The sequence below is a fragment of the Zeus faber genome (assembly GCF_960531495.2).
Source record: "Zeus faber genome assembly, chromosome: 7".
Taxonomy (NCBI): Eukaryota; Metazoa; Chordata; class Actinopteri; order Zeiformes; family Zeidae; genus Zeus; species Zeus faber.
Genome location: NC_137203.1, coordinates 31526195 through 31550315, shown reverse-complemented (window position 1 = coordinate 31550315; position 24121 = coordinate 31526195). Strand labels below are relative to the sequence as shown.

The window sequence follows — 24121 nt, the reverse complement described above, 5'->3', positions numbered from 1 at the left end:
GGTTGGATCGTCAAATTTACTCTTGAGTATGCGCTAAATGAATAATGTAATGGAACAGACTATATTTTAAGAAAAGCCGAATCGCTCATTTTGCGTAATCATGCATTCACATTCATCTCGCTTGTGAAACAATTGGAAACTATAGACGCTAAAAAAGAAAAACGAACGGGTACCCTCTCCTCTGCCTTTAATAGGCAGAGGAGAGTATGTTGCTCATGTTGCCCATCCCCACCCCCACCTCCACCACTTCTGAGTCAAGTGACTTTGAAGCGGGTGCCGACCACCTCCCACACTCCTTTCGGCTTCCCCCCACAAGGCAGCCCGCACCCCCCCCCAAAGTCCCTGGCATGGGAATGTGAAGGCATCAGGCCCTTGTGAGCTGAAGGAGTGGAGATTGTATTGTATTGTAATTCCCAATCTCTCTTCTTGTGCGCCACCGAGTCCTTCCAGAAGACGGTAAGAGGCGAATGGGACTCCAGCTCCCCTTCCAGTGCACAAAATTGATTTGATTGAGACCTCCCTGTCCTTGATGCAGACTTGGACAACAATGACCAAGTGAGTGCTTCATGAGTCATTCGGTGATTTAATGCCAGGCAAAGTGAGGCAAGTTGAACAATATTTTTTTTTTAACTTCGGGAAATACTTTTTTAAATCAAAGTATAGGGTTTGATATTTATAACGTTGGTTCCCATCATTTATAACTGTTAATAGCACAACCTCGATGAACACTTTACTACTGAAAAACGTAGTGCTCTGCTGCAGCTTCTCACTGTGCAGTCCAATGGGGCAAACGTTTAAGCCCTAAAAAACACATCAATCTCCTTTTTGAAAATGGTAAACTTACAATATAGTCAGACAGTCTTTATACTGAAGGTTATACCGGGAGGCGCAAACCATGCATTTTGTCCAATTTTTCAGGGTATTATTGACTCTTTTGCAGTTAGGCACAAGTTACGCATACATCTTCACAAACGAAAGAGACTAGAAAAAGAAAGTTACACCGCTTCCTACTGGTAACCCAATGTAGCCAACGATACGCTTTTGATGTACTGCAGCGAAAGCGAAAAGCATGCACATTTCAATAAGGAATGTAGTGAAAAGTGAACCTATCCTTTAAATTAACTTTAAATTAAATCTTACCTGGTCCCGCCACAGCACTAATGGGTTAGCAAATTGGAAAAGGTGTGTCAAACTACTGACCACGAATTAAACCTCTGATTAACAGGAAATCTTTGAATTTTGGGTGGAACTGAAAAGGAAGCAAAGGTGTCGTTTCAGAAGTTCCTTTTTTTTTATTGCAGGGGAAGTTTTAGATGAAACCTCGTCCATGTGAAATTTTAAAGGCTTCCTCTTTTTTTCCACACAGAGAGCAGTGAGCGAGCGGGAGAGAGAGAGAGAGAGAGAGAGAGAGAGAGAGAGAGAGAGAGAGAGAGAGAGCGAGGGAGAGGGAAGAGAATGCGTTACTGAAAATTGTACTCACTAAACACGTGTGTCATTATCCATTCATCGGAACGTATTATTTGTTTACCGTGGCCCCATTTCCAGAGGACCCACAAAAAAAAGCGGGGACCTGGTTGAGTGGAAGCCCAGCCCCTCCCCAAACAATGGCCTTTCTTCCCCTGCCCGCTTGGGCCTCAGAAATGCTCACCACTCAGCCGGCACACAGAGCCTTTTCACTGGGCTTTTGGCCGGCCCGTGAGTGACAGTTGAATCGCTGCAAACTTTTTTTCCCAAGTACAGGAGCCGCGGGGGCGAGCATGAGAGAGCGCCGTTGTAGTTGGAGGGCCAGGGCCCAGCTGCAATGCTGGGAGGTCTGCCCCATTGTCTGGCCCACATAAAGAAGGAAGGGGTGGTGGTGGAGGGGGGGTTGATGAGCGGGGGATGTTTTTTTTTTTGTTTTTTTTTACAAATCAACCACACAAACGGCAGCGGTGCACACTAACCCCCGGTAACAATATCATCAGGCACAGAAGGAGAGAGCGACTCGTTCATTAGTAGCCTAGGGATTTCTGGATTTCCCTCACAGTCAACGAGATGAACGCGGGTGGATCTGGGACCTCCTTAGGGAGCCGCTGACCGGTTGCACCTTCGCTGCTTTTAGGCAGAGTACGGACATGCGTCGAGGCGTTTCCGGTGTTCCTGGCTTGTCGGGAACTCCGTGTTTGGAACAGACTTTGAAAGCCTGAAACAAGTGTAGGTCAGAGATTTGACGGGACAGCTTTGCCATCGAATCTACAAGTCCACCCTGGTCTTCATTAGCCTGTTAGCAGTATCAGTGTTTTACAACCATGCTAGTGTGCAGTGAAAATGTTTTAAATTCCACTTGAATACGCAAATAATGGGAACTAGCTATTGTGTTGCAAGATCGAAATTGCCAAGCTGCACTAATCCCAGAGTCCCAGTCATAAAAGAAACCAGCTCTTAGTTCATCAGAACAAGCTGAAGTTTCACAATGAAAGAGACAGCTTTTCACGGTGATGTAAGGATTGACTTGATTTGTTGAGAAATCGGTCACTCAGTGAAGAGTAAAGAGTCACTCAATATTTTAAATCGTCCTCGTTCAGTTGGTTCAGTTGGTGTAACGCACAGTGAGTTAGGGAGGACTCCCAGTGAACGATCTGTGAAAGTCAGATTGGCTCTAAAGTTGTGAATGGAATTGTGCCTAGAATAATTTAATTCTGTCAAAATTATTTATTTTAGTGGAATGAATAGTGTAAATCAATAACATTCAATATGAATTATGCCAAATGCTTTGACCTTTTGTTTTAGGCCTTGAACTTTATTTGAGTCCTCAGCAATTATTTTCAGTTTATAAGTGAAAGACTCTGCTTGTCCCCACTCTTTGGTTGGAGTGACTCCCGACTCCCGAGTAATTTAAAAGATTTGTTCGCCATGAAAAAATTGTTCACGAGTGTCGCATCACTATTGTGGTGGGATTGTGGTGTGTTGTGGGAGAAAAAAGGTTGGGAAACACTGATCAACAGTGTTTCAGAGACACACATCGCATATCACCGATCAAATATTCTTTATTTCTGAGTCAGAGCATCTCCAAAGCACCAACCAAAAGTGGTCCAAGAAAAGTGGTTCCTTTCTGAAGTTGTAATTGTACTTTCTTTGTAACATCGTCACTTGCTTACAATTTACCATTTCGGTAATTCCTTGCGCCTTCCTTCCAGTAAAAACAATCCAATGTGTGCGCAATATAATTTCACATCATATTATTGTTTCTGCACCACGACCGCCCAGGTGATGTATGCGTTGCGTATCCTGTGCCCCGCTTTCTGACCTGAATGCGCACGCAATGGATCAGCCTCCCGCTAATGGCACGAGCCCGCTGCCTGTGGCCTTTATAGTGTGCGAGGAATAAAAGTTCAGGTGTCAGTAGTTCAACTGATTTATAATGGTGAGCTCGTCGTGATTAAGTGCTGATGTCACAGGATTCCTCACCACTCATTTGGGGAATCAAGTAGTTTGCATCCAAACAAGACAAATGGCCGAACGGCTGAATGTAACCTTTCTCATGTGCAAGTTTGCCACAATCATATGCCAGTGCTCCTTGGCTACATGGGCTGACTTTATTTATAGTGTGTGCGTGTGCGCGCGCGTGTGTGTGAGTCTCAGAATGGTTGCTTGTATGTCTTTGTGTATAAAATATAAATATAGATGGATAAACTGTACAGGATGAATAACTATGAATACAACAATTACAATGAATGAGTTATTACTATGTTATTACGAGATTATTACATTGTCTACTATGCTATAACAGTTTATTTAAATTATTACAATATATTACACATTTATTGCACAGGTTATTTGTGTGTGTGTGTGTGTGTGTGTGTGTGTGTGTGTGTGTGTGTGTGTGTGTGTGTGTGTGTGTGTGTGTGTGTGTGTTTGATGACCCCATGTGCATGTCTATGTCTTTGTTGTGGGAAAGAACAATTTTGCAGCCATTTCTATACGTTATTTCGCCATTTTTCATTTTCTGTACTCTCTGAACTATTGTACTTAAAAAAGAGGATTCAAATTCACACTTTTTTTGGTAACGAGAATCCGCAGGCTCTCTAGCCTCAATGGTCAATCAAAGTGTTTTATTTATACTAAACAAATATAAATAAATATCCGAAATTGTTAACTCACATTGTCATCTGTAAACCTAAAATCAGTGCATTAATCATCATCTGAAAACTCCATAATATTTACATCTGTATCCGTAGCATCAACTGTAGTCTGTGTGCGTTACAGTCGGGGTGCTATGAAATTCAATATAGACAACAGGCAATTATTTGCAGCTGCAACTGCATAATAATTCAACAAGGTAGCGAACATGATTCATGGAGCTTTCTTCAGCTAGATGGCATGGGCAACTAGTTAACCTCCACGTTAACTAGAGGATGTAAAAAGTGTGAAGACGTACAATAGACCTATCCTTACAATGAACAGTTAAATAGAAAATATGGCAACATACCATAAACCTGTTAATTATCAATGTGAACCTAAGACAAATACAGCAGAACATTTGCCAATGTACTGTACATATACCTAAACATTAACTGGAAGGATAGGAACCTGCATACTTGGAATGCTCAGTGGTATCAGGTCTCATATGGTTCATTACCCATGTGGGTTTTCCAAATATGTGTTAGACAGCTTTGCTTTGCCCCACTCACTCTTGATGTTCAGTCGTTTAGGTACACACGGGAGAAGCTAGTACAAAATGTAAATCCAATGTACGACCTGACACTTCTGTTGTGATGATGGTGATGATGATGCCGAACAGTGTACAATATGTTACCTATTGAATGCACATGCCCTCTCTGGAGAACAAGAACAAAAAGATGTTTTGCAGTGGCAGCAAATCTGGGACAGATTTTGCACCATGTGTGGGTGGAACTATGTGTGAAAGAGCATACCCTTTCTTTGTGTGTGTGTGTGTGTGTGTGTGCGTGGGTGCGTGCGTGCGTGCATGCGCGCGTGCGTGTGTGTGTGTGCCTGTTTGCGTGTTCTGTGCTAGTTTACCTCTGTTTCGGTTCAGGTTTGGGGGGGGGGGGGTGTTGGTGGAACTCCTTAATTGTTCTGATTATTTGTACTCCAAAAGACTTCATCACAAGGTGTTTCAGGAAGTTTCCACATTTCTGGCTGGCGGGTGGTGTGTGTGTGTGTGTGTGGGGGGGGGGGGGGGGGGTTGCACACAAAATGCCAGCGACAGCCATCCCAGGCCCTGGATGTCACTGGCGAATAAACAGCATGTCAGTCTGACTGCGCTCCCGCTGCCTGCAGACAGCCACACTGTCAATGTCAGACTGGGGGGAAAAAATGCCACCTCTCCTCTGACAGCTGCCTGTGCAGCGCTCACACCTGCACCTGAACAAGGGAAGCAGGCGCTGCACACAAGCACAGGCCCTCCACCATGCTAAGTGCCTCCCTGCCCAAAAATAAATAAATAAATAAATAAATAAAAATTACCCTGTCGCGCTCCGTCACGCTGCCGATATGACGGTGCTTCACTGTATATGTCCAAATAGACCAGGAGCCCAGCGTGTCCCGGGAAATTATTGCATTCTTCTCCGTTCAGGGGGATTTGTCAGCCGGGGGAAGAGGATAATGAAGGAACTGCCTCTCCCCTCTGGTTGTTCAAGGCAGTCCTCTTCTCCCAGAGCGGGTAACGGCTAGATTGGATAAAATTACCCTCTTCCCGCAGACACACATGGCTCACGTCCGTCAAGGTGAAGACCGCTGACATCTGTGGAACGTCCCGCTTTCTGCCTGAAGCTGCCGAAGTGTCGGAGGAATTTTATTAGAGCGCAAAACGGCAGTGAAAAAAACAAAAAAACTAAACAAAGACAAAAAAGTCGTCTTTAACTACAAATATGAGCTTTGCATAGTCTGTCGTGGGTTTTGAGTCAAAGTTCATCAATTCATAACTTAGGATGCAATGGTGAAGGCTTCCGACATGTAGGACTGACGAGGCTGCCCGGTCTCGTGGAATTGCTGTCAACATTTTTTGCAGAGAAAAAAATCCGATTCCTCAACAATTTGACCAATCGCTATTTTTGCGTCAATATAATGACAATATAAATCCTGAGGGAACTGATGAGTGAATCCACAAATGTTCCGTCCCCAGTCCGTATTGTGACATCATAGCATTGTGATGATAGTATGACATCAGAACACAGGCATACTGTATAAGATAGCCATGCAGCGATGCAGGCAGTCAATCTGATCACGTCTCATACTTAGACACTGTCAGCCTCATCATTGCCCTTGAGAAAGCACAATCTGTGAGTTCATTCATGTTATTTGTGTAGGCATACAGTGTAGGAGCTATGACAACGTATTAACAGTTTATTTGCATCTGCATAGAGACTTATACTAAATCTGCATATTTGTGTACTGTTTCACGGTTTTACACCGCTTCCATTTAAGATACCGAATGGGAGCTGCTGTCTCCTGGTACTTATTCAGAGAGTGTTTGACTACACGTGGTGAGTGCAGAAGAACAACAATGTCACAGATGAACATCAAATCTTGTGAATTGACAGATTTGCTGATGGCGATGAGGGAAACTTTTCATTTACAGATTTGATTTCATTAAAAGGTTAAATTTGACGATTAAAAGATGTAGTACGATATTCAATTCAGCAATCGTTTATCTGTTTGCCTCATAGGCGTTAACACGTTCCGTCAATTGTACATAGCATGGCGGTGGCATGGGGAGGCTGTGATAGTGGTGGTGGGTGGGGGGGGTTCATGAGTGTCTAAGCTGGACAGTCTTTTCATAGGTCTCACTGGCTCTGTCGTGTGTTTATGTATGTCTTCCCCCCCGTTGGAGGGATTTCTCCCACTAATTGGTCTTAATTGTTGGTAATACCCCCACGTCTTTTTGGCTTTGCGTTGCCCTCGTGTACGGCCGAGGAGATGCCTGTTTTTATTGATGTGACAGCGCTAAATTGAGAACCTTTGGCCGAGCGTCAAAGCCTAATTAATCACTCTAATTTCATCTCTCCATGCCATCCTTGGCCATCGAGCGAATGTGATCAGAGAGAGCCTCCCATGCTAATTAGTTGCTAGTCCTGAGATGCAGAGGCCCTCGGGGTTAGCGAGGACAGGGGGGCTAAAGCTGGCCTAAATGGCCGCGTAATGACCCAGGAATGGGAATCTTCCGCCACCTCATTTTCATTATATATTACACTCAAGTTCTGGCCAATAAGTGGATCTAAATGGACACGATCTTCACAGGCTAGGTCAGTAGTTGCGACTGAGCTACTGAGCTACAGTTCATTGATGTTGGACTGGCCAAAGGTCTTGAATTGGGGTTTACTTGTTTGTATTACCCCTGGCGGTGGATGGGTGTCTGGCCTGGTGCAGCACAGTGGGTTTGTGGGGTGGTCTTGTTGTCGGTGGTGTTTTCCGGGGCCTCTTGATGGTAGCTCGCAATCATCTGTGTCGGCCTGGTGCGGTTGGCAGTTTTGCTTCCACGGAGCGACTTTTTTTTATGGCAGGCACGTTGGGTGCAGGGATGGTATGTCTGGTCGGCTGGTGGGGCACTGGTTGGTCTCTGTCCGCCCATGAGGGGTTGCTGTCTGGGTTTGTTGTGCAGGATGAATTCCGTTGCGTGGGATTGTGCTTGTATCTGGGTGCTGCATCTTGCTGCCTGCGGAGTCACAGATCTCGTTTTTGCATGGGGCTTGGGTGGGTATGGGGGCCTGCCTGCTCACTCACCCGGTCAGTGGATCTGGTGGTGTGTTGGTCTGTCGATTGCGGAGCCTGGTTCCACGTTTATGGTCTGGGCTTGCAGTCTGCAGCCTCGGTCCTGCTCTTGCGGCCGTATCTCTTAGGGGTGTACGTTCATCTTGTGCATTTGTGGACTGGTTTGCGCATCTCGGCAGCATGTGTGTGGGACCTTGTTCTTTGGGCTCTTCTGCGGGTTCAGAACTCTTTTGCGTTTGTGATGCTTTGGGCTTGGAGCATTTTTGCGACTCTGGGATGTCTGTGCAGCTTCAGGGCTTGGAGCCTGTCTGCTTCTCAGAGAGAGTATGAAACTGTTCTGACTCAATACACTAGCATTAATTTGGGAACAATCCTGTGACTCGCATACATGTGCACACACACTGCCACCCTCTGCCTCATATACTGTACACTTTTAGTAAGATTGGGTTGGTTGGTGACCACAAGTGCATAAAAAAGTGTTGTTTTCTTGACATTCCACTGGTCATCCAATGGACAGGGTTATTGTAAGTGTTTTTTGACGATTATTAAAAGATTGGCATTGCAGGTTGGGAATTGGAACTCCGCTTGTAGATTAACATTGTCTTGAAGTTTGTTTGACCAAAACCCCAGCCAAAGCAACTAAAGAAAACTGTACGGAAGAGCTGGCACATAAAGTCTAACTCAGATAATAGGCTATTTGAATTGCCTTGTGACATGTTTATTGGATGGCTGACTTGGTTTGAAAAAGTTAAACAGTGTTCTAGACTGTGCTGTATTTTTAGTACAGGGAGTAAAAAGGTATTCATGGCATCTCTTTTGAAAATTTGGGCATATCAACTGAATCTGAGAGAGAATAATTTCACTAGGTCTGCTTTTACGTGTAGGAATTTGGCACCGTTCTTGCATATTACACTTTACAGGATCTTGTATTTCTATATTGCCTGTCAGGAATGGCCTGCATTGTAAGAAAATGGCCTCTCTCTTAAAGCCTTCATCGCATGGCTTTATGTGACTGTGTGGGTACATCTGGTCAACACATTGGGCCTTTCTGCAAGCTCTGGCTGAGACGCTTACCACAGGTCCTGAAAGCCCCTCTGCTCCAGCATCCAACCCTCGCTTAGCATCCATTCTCATGGAAGTGTCTGGCTTGGAAGGGCCCAGAGAATGAGCCAATGGCTGGTTCGCTTTACCTCTGGTGACTTGTAATCCTGGTGGTCTAACAATTTTATGTTTTATGTTTCTTTGGATCTAAAACATTAACTCCTTTATGGCCTTTTAGTAATCATTTTAAGTTGCCCTGCGCAACTCCGATCAGTACCAGGATGGCATCTCAGGTCCCGTCTTGGTCATATATACTCCCAGTGTATCCACCTTCAAAGACATGCAGATGTTTGAGACCATTGTTTGCCGGAAGGTGTGAGTGGCGTACTGTATGTGTGTGTGTATGCATTTGTGCAACTCGTTGAGGGATTGGTGTTCCATAGCAAGCTTCCTTACACCTGTAGCAAGATGGGATGTAGACTTCAGTCCATCATGACCCTGAACAGGTATAAGCCAGTGGACTGGATGGATGGAAGGATGGTAATGGTTGATTTCAGTTGGAATCTTGTTTAAAAAGATGGTGTGTGATTCCATACTTACTAGTTGGTTAACTGCTGCTTCTTAACCGTACCAGTAGTTCACTTTTTCAACACTGCTGGATCATTTAGAAGCCAGATAAGGTCTGGGAAAACATGGCGAATTTGCAAAAATATGCAAACTCAAATTGGAAAAATACATGGAAAAATATGCAAACTCGAATTCCACCTAGTTCCTCTAAAAACTGTTAAAAACACATATATTTTATTGTTTTTCAGGGGAAAAAAAAACAGATTCCTCTGGGAATAAGCATATGCGACCATTAACACACAATAAATGTTTGGTTATGAGTCTGTTGTGTTAAGTCTTCGTGATGACTGCCAGGCCATTTTGAATAGCTTGTGTAATTGCTGGATCGGACTCACATTGTGCATTAATGTTAACCAGTGGCCTCCAACATTAAGAGTTAGTAGTTTGAACTCTCGTCTGTCCTGACATCACCGGATTGTGGCTGTTGCGGATTTTTCAGTAAAATAAATACTGATGCAGATTGCAATCTATCTATCCATCTACTTATCTAACTATCTATCGATATATCTATCTATCTGACACAGCGATATTGGGTGCACTGGGGCAACTTCCAATATATTTGAAATGATTGAGCTATTTTAGGGTTTTCTAATGCACGTCTATACTTGGATTTTTTTTTATATATATAAGTTATTTTGTGATTTTAAAGTCTGTGATTATCCAAGCGAGCTGGTCCACTCACATTCGTTCTGCCTTTGGCCAGTAGCTGCTGTAGGTAGTGTTGGTGAGAATCTGCTCAGTTTATCACTGGTTGTCATTATATTGCTGATGTGTGACATTCAATTGCAAACCTCACTCGCGTTTTTTCCATTCACGGAAAAAAGAGGCAACAAGTGAAATTGGCTGGATCTAGCTCAGCACTTGAGGGAAAAAGGAATTGGCCGAGCATTTTGAAAAGCCCAAGCTCCACTGACTTCCATGGGTACGGAGCAGGTTAAGATCGGTTCTGAAGCCAGCCACTAGAGAGCGTCGGACCTCTGCTTCATTCTCAATCTGATTCTTACCCACTCAAGACCAAACCCTCTGCTCCCTCTCCCTTGTTAAAAACTGCTGCATTGTAACAAACTGTAAACTGCGCTGACATTTCAGGTGGAAAATATTCCTATAGCTTTACGATCCCACTCAACTCAAGAAAAAAAAAAAAACATGGGAAAATTGGGCGCATATTGCTCCAGCAGAGTGAGGAGAGCTGCTCATGAAACAGATTATTTTTTTTCCTTTTTTTTACTTTTGGATTACACTTTTTTGGAAGGGTGCCAACTACAATCAAACTCTGCTTTTTGGCACAGACATTCATTTTAAGTGATCGGTCAGTGTGAAGTCAACATTTTCTGCGTTCCGTTCCGAGAAAGCGATTAAAATGTAGCGGTGGCTCTGAACAGGATACACTTCCCATAATGTAAGCAGACAGTGTGTCGTACCCCTTGCAGACTTCCGCCTGTGCCCTGTGGAAAAAAAAAAAAGTAACTCAAGTGGATATGGAACACACAATGCTGTACGGAGTCGTTTTTTACGTACGTTTTAAAGTGCGCTGCAACGGTAGCGATCAGGTTCCGCCAGTTATTTAGGTCGAAACCTGCCTTCACCAGAGACACGTGGTGGAGAACAAACTGTACAAATCAATCCAGTCATAGCTGTTAGGTACATCAGCGTGACACCCCGCCCCCATGACCTCTTCACGCCCAACTCAAACCAGCATTCTTGACACAATGCCCCTGAAGCAACCATATAGAATGTAGCCTGGAGGAATATAAAGAAAATTATGATGATAATAATAATAATAATAATAATAATAGCTGGCTTGAGAAAAATGCTTTCATTCAGTTTTATATGTGACATACAGAACTGAGGACAACAGGGATGTGTACAAGAATTTGTCGGGGAGGGTGGGGGCACAGCAAGACAGACCCCAGTTGGGATCAACACAGCAATAGTTGCCTTCAAGGCCCGGTACAGTAGTCTTAATACAGCAGTCTGGGAATTCTCAGAAATTGCTTTCCAGTGTTAGTGGGAAGGAGAGACATCTCTTAATTTGCAAGTGTGGTCTATGATGTACACACACACATAACTTCTAACACAAGGCATGTCCTTTATTAATAGTCGTATTTTAGCCTTATGACCTGAACTTTTTATTTTAGGACTTTGTAAAAACAAAACATATGCCGTTGTGCTGGAATCCTTTTTTTCCATATTGAAACAAATAAAATGGTTTTGGGGAAGAAAAAAAGGGGGGATAATTTATACCTTATGGTAATTCTTCTCGACTGTTAAGCTATTAATGTCATTTTTGGGATTTTTCTTTTGTAATGTTCTATATTGCCGGTCCCTCATCGACTACTGTCGCTCAAACGTTGGAAGAAAAAGAAATAGGATCAATTAAATGACGTGGAGAACCCAACTCTTCACGCCGAGGTTTGAACGGTTCAACAGTGTCAGCTAACTTTCTCACTTAAGACTCTGGTCTCATTGGTGGTTTTATTTACTCACAATTATAGTCTGTACACTCTCAAGTTTGGGGAAAAAAAATAACTTGAAAATGCCTCCCAAAACAAAGATAATTTTTGTTCCGGTTGCTAGTCAAGGTTAAGCTCTGTGTTGGCAAATATTTGGAGTAGATTTTGTTTTTATTGTGACCTTGATGACAAGTGGGCGGGTTTTTTCTGCATAACACAGCTCAATAAGTCTCAATGTTGGTGAGAAAGTATTCGGGAGTCGACCATTTTCCGACTTTTTGGGAACTCAGTTACTCTGCATGCAGTAAACTCTGCCCATTTGGTAAAAAAATAAAATAAAACAAAAATCATTTGCAATTAACCACAGTCTGGTTAACAGTAGATGGTTAGCAGATGATCAGCTAAAATTGTTGCTTTTATCAAAAGGGGGTTTCTTCATACACAACACGATTACCTGTTCTTTTAAAATTAACTTTTTGTTTTTAGAATTGTTTTTTTCCCTAAAAAGGCAGATGAGGAAAATGACAGTTTTTTCTACTGTCCCAGGAGAATAATTTGTTTGCCAGCTTATCAGCTAAACGCGTATCATAACTGTTTTGTTTTTTAGAAAGTGTTGCAGAAATGTGTGTCGCTGTACAGGCTCTCGTGAGTGTCTATGAACGCACACACGCACAAATGCAACATATACAAAAGCAAAAAAAACAAAAAACCTCGCTGTCTCACTCTCTCCATCACACACACACACACACACACACACACACAGTAGAGATAATTTACCCTCTATGGTTTCGCTCAAATCAAAAACAAGTATCACCTCGATGTCGGACAAAATCAGTTAACAGCTGTGACAATGAATCGACTGTAAGGCACATGGCAGTCATATTGGATATTGTAACCTGTGTTTAATCTCAGATCCCCTCCCTTCAGCCAAAAACAAAACAAAAACAAAAATAATAATAATATTAATAATAATTACAATCCTAACAGTGACTCTTGTACAACAACATAAATACTGTTCTGGAAAAAATAAATCCCCAAAATTAAGTAGTTTCTTCTTCACCCCCCCCCCCCACCCCCGCCCACACACACTTCCCAGTCTCTTTCTGTAAACATTGAAAAATGCAAATCAAGTCTCCTCAGTTCTCGACACGACAACAACATCAAAATAACAACAACTGTTCCGTCTGTAAGGCATGGGCCGCCTCACTATGCAAATAGTCTCTAATGGGCTCAGAGCAACAAAAAAAAAACAGATCGCCGTTTTTTTTTTTGTTTGTTTCTCTACCTTTTTCCATTCTCAAGAAGTGTCTCTGTGTGCACGCATATGTGTATGTGTGTGTTTGTTGTTGTTCATAAGTCAGAAGTTCTGTTTTGGTTTTTTTTGTGTTGTGTTTTTTAAGTCTCTCTTAGATCCAGCTGTGGGTTTGGGAGTGCAGTGGTAGGAACCCAAAGGTGGGACGGAGGTTTATTTTTAGGTTTTTTTTTTTTTTTAGTGGTAAACGGAGTGGGTCCGAGTGGGCGCGTTCGTGTTTTAAAGGGGGACAGTAGCAGCAGAGAATAGAAAGACAGACAGACAGACAGACAGACAGACAGACATGCCGACCAATGGACACCCCGAGAGAGAGAGAGAGACAGAGAGAGGGAGAGAGACCCCTATCTCCCCTCCTTTCAGAAGAGGCTGGTCAGGGTGGTCTGCGAGGGGCTCCGGCACTCGTGCACCTCCATGGCCCCCGGCACGGAGGTGTGCACCGAGGTGACCTGGGGCATGGTTGGGTTGGTCAGGTCGGTCAGCGTGGTGGGCGTGCTGGACGGGCTCATGGAGGCGTTGGAGATCTCCGAGGCGGGGCCCGACGGCGTGCCGCCGCCCGCCAGCGCCGAGCCGTCTGACGCCTTGTCCACGCCCGTGTTCTCCTGGCGCAGTAAGTTCCGCCGGAATTTGGCCCGCGCATTCTGGAACCACACCTGCGGAAGAGGGAGGAGGGGGGGGGGGGGGGAGAATGGGGTTTACACTTCCGGGTAGCGGTGAAGGAGCTGGGGGGCGGAGTAAAGCATGGGAGGGACTGGGGGGGGGGGGCATCAAAGCAAAATGACTGCTTTGTTTTCTGGGAGCATTAATTAAAGCAGGGGGGGGTTTTTCTCCCCCCCCCCCCCAGAAACCTCCCCCTCTCCCTCTTTTTTTTATTTGTATTTATTTATTTATTTTTCACTTATCCGTTCCCTAGGTGATTTGCTGTCGTCTTCGTGGAAATCAAACATGTCACGCAGTTAGAGCCGCGTGGAAGAGGTTTTGTTTTTTTTGGGGGGGGGTGTAGCGCTTAGAAAGTCTTTCCAAGAAGAAGAAGAAGAATAAAAAACTAAAAACAAACGTTCTCGCCACATGAATGTTTACGCCTTTGATTTCCGCGAATCGACGCAAAACCGGAGCCTTATTCATTTCGAGCTGAATCAATAATTAGTTATTTCAGCTATCAAATTATTATTGTTTTTTTGTTATGTTCTTTAATTATATGTTCTACCTGCAATACGCGTTTGGTGAGGCCAGTCTTCTGGGCGAGCTGTTTGAGGTCCTTGGCGTCCGGGTTGTGGTTGATGGCGAAGTAGGACTTCATTGTCCTCAGCTGGTGATGCTTGAACGAGGTCCTCATGCGCTTGGTCTTCTGGCTGGAGCTGTACTGGGACTCCCTGTCCATGGAGTCACCGTCGTTCTCGTTACAGCTGAGCGCTGGTGGTGGGGGGGGGGGTGCACGCACGCACGCACATGCACGTTAGTATGCAATAAGACAAGAAAAATGGACGCACACTCACACGGAAGAACTGTAACTGAAGAAATACTTTATCTTAATTCGTCCATTTCATGGTCTTGTCTTTATTTATTTTATTGTGATTGTGTTGGTGGAAAATAATTGAAGAACCCTGTTTCATTTTTCTCTGTATATTTTTTTTCATTTTTTTTCAAATGTAATGGTGTTGGTGGGAAATAACTGATGAGAACTGTGTTTAAGGTTATTTTTGTAGTTTGTTTTTATCTTGCGTTATGGTGTTGGTGGAAAATAATTAATTATCCCTGTTTGTGTGTGTGTGTGTGTGTGTGTGTGTGTGTGCGCGCGAGCCTGTGTGCGCGCGCGCGCGCGCGTGAATTGGAATGGATTTTGAATTTAACATTTGGACCTGGTCTGAATTTTTTTGTCGTTTTTGGGGGTTTTTTGCGACGCAAAAGGCTAAAGGGATAGGCTAAAGAAAGGAGGGAAAATATTATTCTGAAAAGAAATAGACGAAATGGATCGAAATTAAGTCGTAACCCTTTCTTGGGAAAGCCTGGGGACAGTGCATTTCATTTTCTTTCTTTTTTGGAATAGGCCTGTTTTTTTCTGCCCTATTTTCTATTGTTAAAATGTGACATTGTGACCGGATATTCACTAGTGATAATAATAATAATGTAAATGTCAACAGAATTGATGCGTCAATCAATTAAAAACCTGAAAGGTACACTTCAATAATGACATTTAAATCCAAAGTATTATCTTTGATTGCACTATATCCTCGTTTCAAATTAATCTTTTTTTCTGTTAAATAATAAGATGAGTTGAAGATGGTGTGTGTGGTAACATGAGACACATTTTTTCGTGATTGTAATTTCTTGGCACAAATAAGAGTGTTGCTGCGTGCATAACAGTTCTTGTTCAATAAAAAATTACCGCGAACACGAATATTATTCAGTGAAAACCGCCAGAATAACACTTCACTTAATTAGCCCATACATACGCCAGACTGAACAAATGTCGCTTTTTTTTGGCAAAGCATGTGGTCTCTCATATCCTATATAAAATTCGTAGTGCTTGGTGACTTATCAATGAATAAAGCTATTATTGACCCATCGATACCGACCTGTTTTTGGTGTCAATCTAAAACGATGGCTTTGTTTTTGAACGGAAGGGGGCAGCACTCTCCACTCCCCCCCAAATCAGTTGTGAGTTGAATTAAAAATAATGTTAAGATATTTAAGATTCGATCAGAGAAATCTCCATCCTCACTCAATCTTCCAAATTTGTCAAAAGGCTCATACGACAGGGCTAATGATAAAATCACGCGTTGGAATTAGATTTTGGGAGAACTGGCTCTGTGTTTCTGTGGACTCTGATAGTTTTTACAGTCACCCAATTTATGTTTACTGTACACGGCAAAGTGTCGATTAAATCCATCTCTTTTTTAATATCAAATCCAAACACTCATCCGAACCGAACACAAGCGGGAAAAATACTTCAACTGTTCCCTTCTTGTCATTTTTTGTATCAAGGCGATGCTTATTGTTTTCATTCGTTTCTTCCACCGAATAACTCTTCAAATCACATTGATTTCCATTGTACCCTCCGAATGAGGCCCCATCCCAACCCGAAACGCACCCCCCGAATGTGCAAAGAGAGATCCGTTGGCGGCCTGGACTTTGGACGTCTATCGAGGCTGACAAGTGGAAAAGGGTCGAAAGCAAAAGCCGGAACATCAAAAACTTTTTTCTTCTTTGGCCAAAAGAGGCCACGGAAGGAGGGTAGAAGAAAAACCCCAATCTTTTTTTTTTTTTTTTTTTTTTTTATCGAAACAATACCTCGTGATAATTTTGATAAACTACAAATTACACATATGCAGTATATCATTTGTTTTCATATTGTATTTTTGTTATATTTTTCTTTTTTTCAAGTGCAGACAACTGGGATCTTATTTAGGCCCGAGAAAATTATTTGTATGAGCAGATTTATTTTTTGGGGTGGGGGTGGGGGGTTAAAGTAGGCTACAACACCACAAACAATATACATATATATATATTAATAGACTATTAAGCGAAACTATTTTAGGGTACACTGAAAATGCGTTGACATTAGATAAGACTTATTGAATTATTTATACTATATATACTCGTTTCACACTCTCTCTCTCACTCTCACACACACACACACACACACACTCTCTTTGCCCTGTATGCAACGCAAACAGCTGGCCCCGAGCATGGTCACAAACGTACACAAACGACCTTTTCTTTTTATGTTTCGTTATTTCCCCAAGCTTGGTTTTGTGATTTGTCTGCACTCAATGCGGCCTTTGATTCGCGCACCGTGTTTGTCGCCCGCAAGAATGTCATAATCTCTCCTGCCTTTGCATTCTTACCAGCATTATAGGCCGCTAATTCCGCTCCAGGGCCGGGACTCTTTCTCTTCCTGGGGCGCCCTTTCTGCACAGTGCCAACGCCGTTGAAGTAGGATAGTCCGAGTGTGTTGGCCGGGCCCAGTCCTTTGTGGGGGGCCACCTCCCCGTGATTAAAGTGGCCCTGATACTCTCCGTGGACAAGCGTTTCAAAGTGCAGTCGACAGTAGACCAGGCTGTCTTTCATGCCGAAGTGGTCCCCGGTGGTCAGCATCTTGTTGCAGGTCGTGCAGGTGAAACAGTTCAAGTGATACACCAAGTCCCTGGCCCGCATCACCATCTCCGAGGCCGAGATCCCGAGGTGACAGCGGGCGCATCTCTGCACGGAAAATCTTCTGCGGGGAAATCAAAAAACCTTGTCAGTGTGAACGAAAAGCGGTTTGTATAATAAACTGGGTGCGATTAGCAGGCCTGCATCCAAATGCCCGATTAAAACACAAACTGCGCCTTATGATCGGTCGTTAAGGGCCTTACATGGGTAACGAGTAAACCGTCGTAACTTTTAAATTCGTGTCTCGTTCATAAGATCGGTCGGTGCAGGTCGATTACCTGTAGTAGTCCTCCTTGCAGTAGATGCCCCCGTCCTTGCTGAAGCAGGTGAGCTCCGACTCCAGGTTGAGTTTGCACTCGCAGCATTTGAGGCAGCGCATGTGCCACTGCTTGTCCACGGCCAGCAGGTAGTAGCGGTCCGCTATCCGCCGGCCGCAGCCCGCACACAGGGCCACCCGGTCGCTGTTCATGCAGGGCATGTTCTGCAGTGACACACGGTTCTGAGAAATTAGTCCACTGTGATTGCGTCCAGCCCCAGTGCAGTCATATAGTAAAACATATATATACGCTCACACTCTGTAATCAGAGGTATTTCCTTTCTGGAAAAAGGGCAATTTTAATTAAAATAGCATCTTACTACTAGTAAAGTAAAAACACAGTAACGCAACCTGTTGTCACAGAGGTATATAGTTATGTATGTATGTATGTATGTATGTATGTATGTATGTATGTATGTATGTATGTATGTATGTATGTATGTATGTATGTATGTATGTATGTGTGTGTGTATGTGTGTATGTATGTATGTATGTATGTATGTATGTATGTATGTATCTATCTATCTATCTATCTATCTATCTATCTATCTATCTATCTATCTATCTATCTATCTATCTATCTATCTATCTATCTATCTATCTATCTATCTATCTATCTATCTATCTATCTATCTATCTATCTAAAACAATAATACGACCTGGTAACCCCTATTTGTAAATGCAGGCCGATGGTGGCTGCAAGCCTGCAAATGACAGCTATTTTTCCCCATAAAAAACGTCTAAACTGCGCTCTAAAATAAATAGGATTGTATGTGACACATTTTAATACCCTTTAACAAACACATTTCCGATTAATACTGTCATATTTTATTGGATCATCTTGATCTATTTTGTTTGATTTGTCTATCTCTTTATCTTAAATAATCGTATCTAATTTTATGTTATCGTACTTAAGTTTGAGGTAAGAACTGTCCTGTTTTATTTATTAACGCATTTGCGTTAATTATTTGGAGGGGTGGAAAGGGGAAATTTTTCTAGACAAATGCTATGGCAAATATTCTTGATGTTTTGTTTGGTTGAAAAACTGTTTATGAAACGCACGCTCACACACACACACACACACACACACACACACACACACACACACACACACACACACACACACACACACACACACACACACACACACACACACACACACACACACACACACACACACACACACACACACACACACACTAACCAATAATCAAAGATAAACTTCTCCAAATCTTAAAATTATTTAGTTGGGCGAAATCAAAAATCAAAAAGGAGTTATTCCATTTTTTTTTCACCGTTGATTTTCATTTACCCCACGGCCCCTGTTTACTTTTTCTAATTTTGATCGCTCGTGTGATTCAGTGAAAACTATAACATCAAAACAGTGACCACATCTGGGTCAAAGGGGGATCATTTTGCTTATCTTAAACACAAACGAAACGAATGCGTCGATATATGCGTTATATATACTTTCCAATTCATTTAAGAATAAACGGGAAGCAGCCTTTTATTTAAAAAATAGTGTTAACGACAGCCTAAATTATAATTTAATCTGGCAATGAATGACATTTCTCAATTACATTCTTTGCTGAGCCTCTATTTAAATACACGTTGGGAAATGTTTTGTTTTACTCACACGGAATAATTTGTGCTTAAATTATAGAATGCATGTACCAGAAAATCATTAATTAAATTAACGAATCAAATGACTGTGTGTTAAAATTGCTTCATGAAATTCTAATAATTGTGTAATAATCGTGTAGGCCTAATTTACCTAATAGGCCATTTACCTCTGCCAACATAAGTTTCCAGACCCTAGAATTTCAATGACTATGCTAACTATCAAGTCACTTCTCGGGGACGGCCAAATCTGAATGTTTGACATAACTTTGCAGGAGTTTGAAGAAATCCCGGCTCCCTTACCGTCTCGGACTCCCCCATATCGATGGCCGAGCTGATGGCCGCCGACTCGCTCTTCCCTCTCCGGTCCATCTCCTCCGCCACGCCGTGCACGTCGCCTCCGGGGAGGCCGTGGAAAAGCATTGTGGCCGCCGAGGGGAGAATGTTATAACTGTTCTCTTCGGATCGGCAAGCCAAGATTTCCATGAGACGCGGATCTCAAGAGCAAACGTCAGTGAAAAGGAAAGAAAACCCCCCTCCTCGGTGTGACAAGTGTGAGAATTCCAGTTCGGGGAGGAAGAGGAAAAATATGAAGGAAAAAATGGACACGTGCTCCCCACACTACGAATCATCTGCCAATGGAAACCGGTATCCGATTCTCCGCTGCTCTTATTATGAATAACATACGATTTATTAGTAAAATATATGTATATAAATATAAAATTGCTGTCGACTTGTTCTATAATTCGCTCTTAAATGTTTTTTTTCCCCAGGAATAACATACCGACTGTCGGAGCCCCCAGTCGCATGTGGGTCTCTCGGTACCGACGCCTCTTCTTCGGGGTGGGGGTGGTGGTGGGGGGGCTGGGGGGGTATCAGGATTTCAACAATTCAATACAGACGTGGGCGGAGGGAAGATCCTTTTTTTTTGCGGTAACAACAAGAACAACAAAAACAAACAGCAATGTCACTGTCAAACTGATACTGCCTTCTAGACGCGCCTTCAATGGAGTGAAAAAGAAATATTCCCCCAAAAAAGTGACAGGAAAGGCGCCCGCATGGTCTCCCTCGCAGGTCCTCGTCGAACCACTGACCGTGCCTTCAAATCACCGACTCCCGAAACAAATGTCTTGTTTTCGTGCGGAAGAAACAACAACGAGAAGAACAACACACGCAGCCCTTTAAAATCCTGTTCGTGGAAGTTGCTTTACGTAAAGGTGTATATTTTTTATGTTTATCAATATATTTATAAATATATATGTATTTTTGCTCCTTAACCCTGTTGGAGGCCAGTGTCGAGGAGCCAGAGTCCCCGGTCCCCCCTTTAACTGGTCCCGCTAAACACTCCGCGCCTTATCAACTGGGGCCGTGACGTCACAGCCGACGAGCGGCGCTCATTGGTCGCTCGACGTCACCGAAGAGTTATTTTCCCGACGAAGAGGTGGCGAGAGAGGGGGGGGGGGCTAACGTAACGTTATACGGTCTAATCCTTAATTCCCTGTAGTTCCGTGGATGCTGCTGTGTTTTTCGAATGCTCAGAATACCAAAACAGACGCCACGGAACTCTACAAGACTGGAGATTGAAAATATTATTTATTGACTTCTATGTATTTATTTTTATTGAATTGGTATTCTACATTTTTTTTTTTACCGTACTGAGAATTCTATTTTATTTTCTTTTCTTTGTATATTTTCTTTTACGGCGGGGGAATACGTGTGTAGGCCTATGATTGTTCGGTGAACCAAGTCACAATCATCAGTTTATTATTTATCTGAAACTAGTCAGAGGAAAAAAAAATATACAAATGTATTTATATTGATATCTATATATATTGTCAGTTGTTTTCGAGGTGGGTTTTTTTCTTCTGGATTTTACTTTAAAGTTAGACTGCGAACTGTTGTCAAACTACCGAGGGTGTAGCGCAGTATGAACGTGATTGCTCAGCTCATTCATTGGCACATTCATCAGCCCAAAGGAATGTGCACGTAAGTTGATGTAACCCACAGAGGGTTTTTTCTCAAGCAACTTTCCAAAGGCAAATATCTGATATATGCAAGGGGATACCTATACTGATCCAAAATAGATGTCTCTATGAAAATCCCCCTAATGTAAACACTTATTAACCAATAATTAGTGTTCTTTTGTGCCACAGGTGTCAAAAGTAAAGGCTCTTAAAATCCGTTTGTACCTGCATCCTATTACAATTTGAAATTGAGCAGGGAACTGTAGTAAAGCTCACTGGAGTACAGATGTATCAAAACGTGTTTTAGGCAACCGTATTTGTGGCTCAGAATTCCTCCCTTTTATCGGAAGCCTGAAGTTAAACGATTTATCCGATTGTTCGAAATGCTGGTGCGGGGTAAAACATATATATTATGAGTGCAGGGGGGCTGTTGCCTGCCTAGCCCATATTACGGGATCTATTGTATATTGCAAACGATACCTGTCAAGAAAGAAACCATGCTTTTTTTTTTATCCTTCAGCATCTCGAATACAATATTTAGAATTACTTTAGTCCTCTATCTCTGTGGGCTATTTGACTCATTTCCCGACACTGAACGGTCCATTTTGGAAGGCAACGTTTTTTTGTCCCTTGCACCAGTGTATAAAGCCCCTCATAATTAGCTCTCTACCCTTAATTGGTTGGAGATGGGTGGGTGGGTAGGGGACTTCGTCAGCAGAGAAGGGTCATGGTTGCGAATGAAAATCGAAGCTGGATCCTTTTAAATGACTCACTTCTTGGACATGAGAAAATTGGGACAATGCGGCGTCTGGGTCCCGCATTTTATTATTATTATTATTATTATTATTATTATTAAAACCAACTGGTTAACGTCCTGGTAAAAATAAAACATTTTGCCAGGACGCGATATGACGTCATTTCCATAATTTCTTTAACATTGTAAAATATGTAAGCCAATTAAGAGTTTATACCACGCGAGCCAATTCTCACTTATAAAAATGATTTAGCTAAAAAGCGTTTTAAATGCACCGTATTTGTCCGAGCATGCAAAAAGCAAATTACATATGTATGTATATGTATTTATTAATAAGTAGCATATGTGTATATGAAAAGTAGTAGACTGTGAATCCGATCCTTTTTATTTTATATTTATAAGAAATGTATTAATTTATTTATTTATAAGTAGCATATGTGTATATGAAAAGTGGTAGATGTGAATCCGATCCTTTTTATTTTCTTACGTTGCAATACGCTTTACCTCTTACCTGCACGCATAAAAGTCTACGTTTAGGCTATTGTGTGGGAGTTTTATAGCACAAATATGATGTTAAGCTCCTAAATCCTTATGCAAATCAATCCCCTTGTAATACCCTTAATTGAATACATGCATATTTATCAGGCACGGTTTCTATCTGGTATAACGCAGGCTTATACATTAAACATTGTGGCACCGGGCATGTCTGCGGGGCGTGTGTGAAATATGATATTAGGATCTTCTATAAGATTGTGGGAAAACTTATCAATTTTGCACGTTTTTGGTATCAACATAAGCCATATTTACTGGGTTTTTTTTCATGTATATAGTACGTTGGACATGACTAGAAATATTAAATGTGGAGGGTAAATTCTCCACTCATTATGTCCAGGGTTTATGCCTTGTGGTCTTTCTCCCTCTACCTCCCCCCCCCCCCCCCCTCTCTCTCTCTCTCTCTCTCTCTATCTCTATCTCTATATCTCTCTCTATCTCTCTCTATATATATATATATGCTCAAATATAATATTCTGCCATGCAGTCCAGCGAAAATTCCTCATCTCTCAGGCTAAAGGTTGGCCTATGAGGTGTGTGCCACTGTGTCCTGGAGATGTTAGTTAAATTGCGATATGTTCTTAGGCAAGATGTTTATATGAATATACGCTGAGAGAAAATATATCAAATGTTGTTTGGTTAAAAGTGCTCGAATTAAACAACAACGACAACTAATATTAAAACACAAAACAAACAAAAAAACATTTCAATAGGTGATCTGAGGCCCGGGTTTCTCTTCAGGCTTCAAACCAGCATAAAACTTTTTTTTGTTGCAAATTATCTACAATATGTGTGCAGCGTAACATAATGTGATGTAATGTGATGTAACACAATGTAATGGAATGGAATCTAATCTTATCTAATGTCATCTAATCTAATGTCACCTAATCTAATCTAATCAAATGTAATGTCATCTAATCGAATCTAATCAAATCTAATGTCATCTAATCTAATGTGATGTAATGTATTCAATTCGAATCTAATCGAATGCAATGTAATGTAATGTAATCGAATCTATTATCATCTAATGTAATCTTATTTAATCTAACGATGGACCTTGACCCTGCATTGGCATATTACATAGTATTTTACACACTTATTTAATTTCAAGTATGATCAGGAATAATACGTATTTGCTTGGCATGCTCAATATTGATCGGATTGTTTTAGTTTTCTAACTCTTGACAGTGTATTTTTTATCATTTGTTCCACGTGTCAGCACAAGGAACGAACTCGAATGGGAACGAACTCGAATGGGAACGAACTCGAATGGGAACGAACTCGAATGGGAACGAACTCGAATGGGAACATTGGCTTCCGCGTCAGCATCTCGGCCCCGGCGGAGGCATGGCGGCGCGGTTGTCGTCAACCCCAGAAAACTAATAAATAAATGAAAATACGCTGAGGCAGCTCGTAGCCATTGCTCCGCGTCCCCTAATGATCTCCGAACGGGCAGCCATCAATAACAACAAATCTGCATGTTTTTTTTCTTCCTTCCTTTCTTTTCATTCATTTCAAAAGAGCCCCCCCCCGCCCCCCGTCAGGCCTGCCATCTTTTTGATCTTCTTCTATTTTAATTGTACTCCGCTGTTATAGAGGTAGACAGAGCCAGAGCCAGAG

The 24121-nt window shown here is 42.3% G+C and overlaps 1 protein-coding gene across 2 annotated transcripts; it reads right to left on the bottom strand.

Annotated features, from left to right (window-relative positions):
- Positions 1-12914: 12914 nt before the first annotated feature.
- Positions 12915-20258, bottom strand: lhx2b (LIM homeobox 2b). 2 transcript variants are annotated; one of them, XM_080003423.1, is made up of 5 exons: positions 19535-20258; positions 17574-17776; positions 16989-17359; positions 14348-14553; positions 12915-13793 (listed from the first exon to the last, which is right to left on the bottom strand). In XM_080003423.1, exons 1-5 carry the CDS (start codon positions 19715-19717, stop codon positions 13500-13502), a joined length of 1257 nt encoding a protein of 418 aa, XP_079859549.1. In that variant the 5' UTR covers positions 19718-20258; the 3' UTR covers positions 12915-13499. The 2 variants fall into 2 exon arrangements, with proteins under 2 accessions (XP_079859549.1, XP_079859550.1); XM_080003424.1 differs by having other exon boundaries at positions 16989-17356.
- Positions 20259-24121: the final 3863 nt, after the last annotated feature.

Bases quoted from the DNA above. Each gene is read 5' to 3' on its own strand.
- lhx2b (XM_080003423.1), bottom strand. From the start codon at position 19,717: ATGGAAATCTTGGCTTGCCGATCCGAAGAGAACAGTTATAACATTCTC. The intron at 17,777-19,534 runs GTAAGGGAGCCG...GTGTCACTGCAG, and splicing joins ATATGGGGGAGTCCGAGACG to AACATGCCCTGCATGAACAG. The intron at 14,554-16,988 runs GTAAGAATGCAA...CCCCACCACCAG, and splicing joins ATTAGCGGCCTATAATGCTG to CGCTCAGCTGTAACGAGAAC.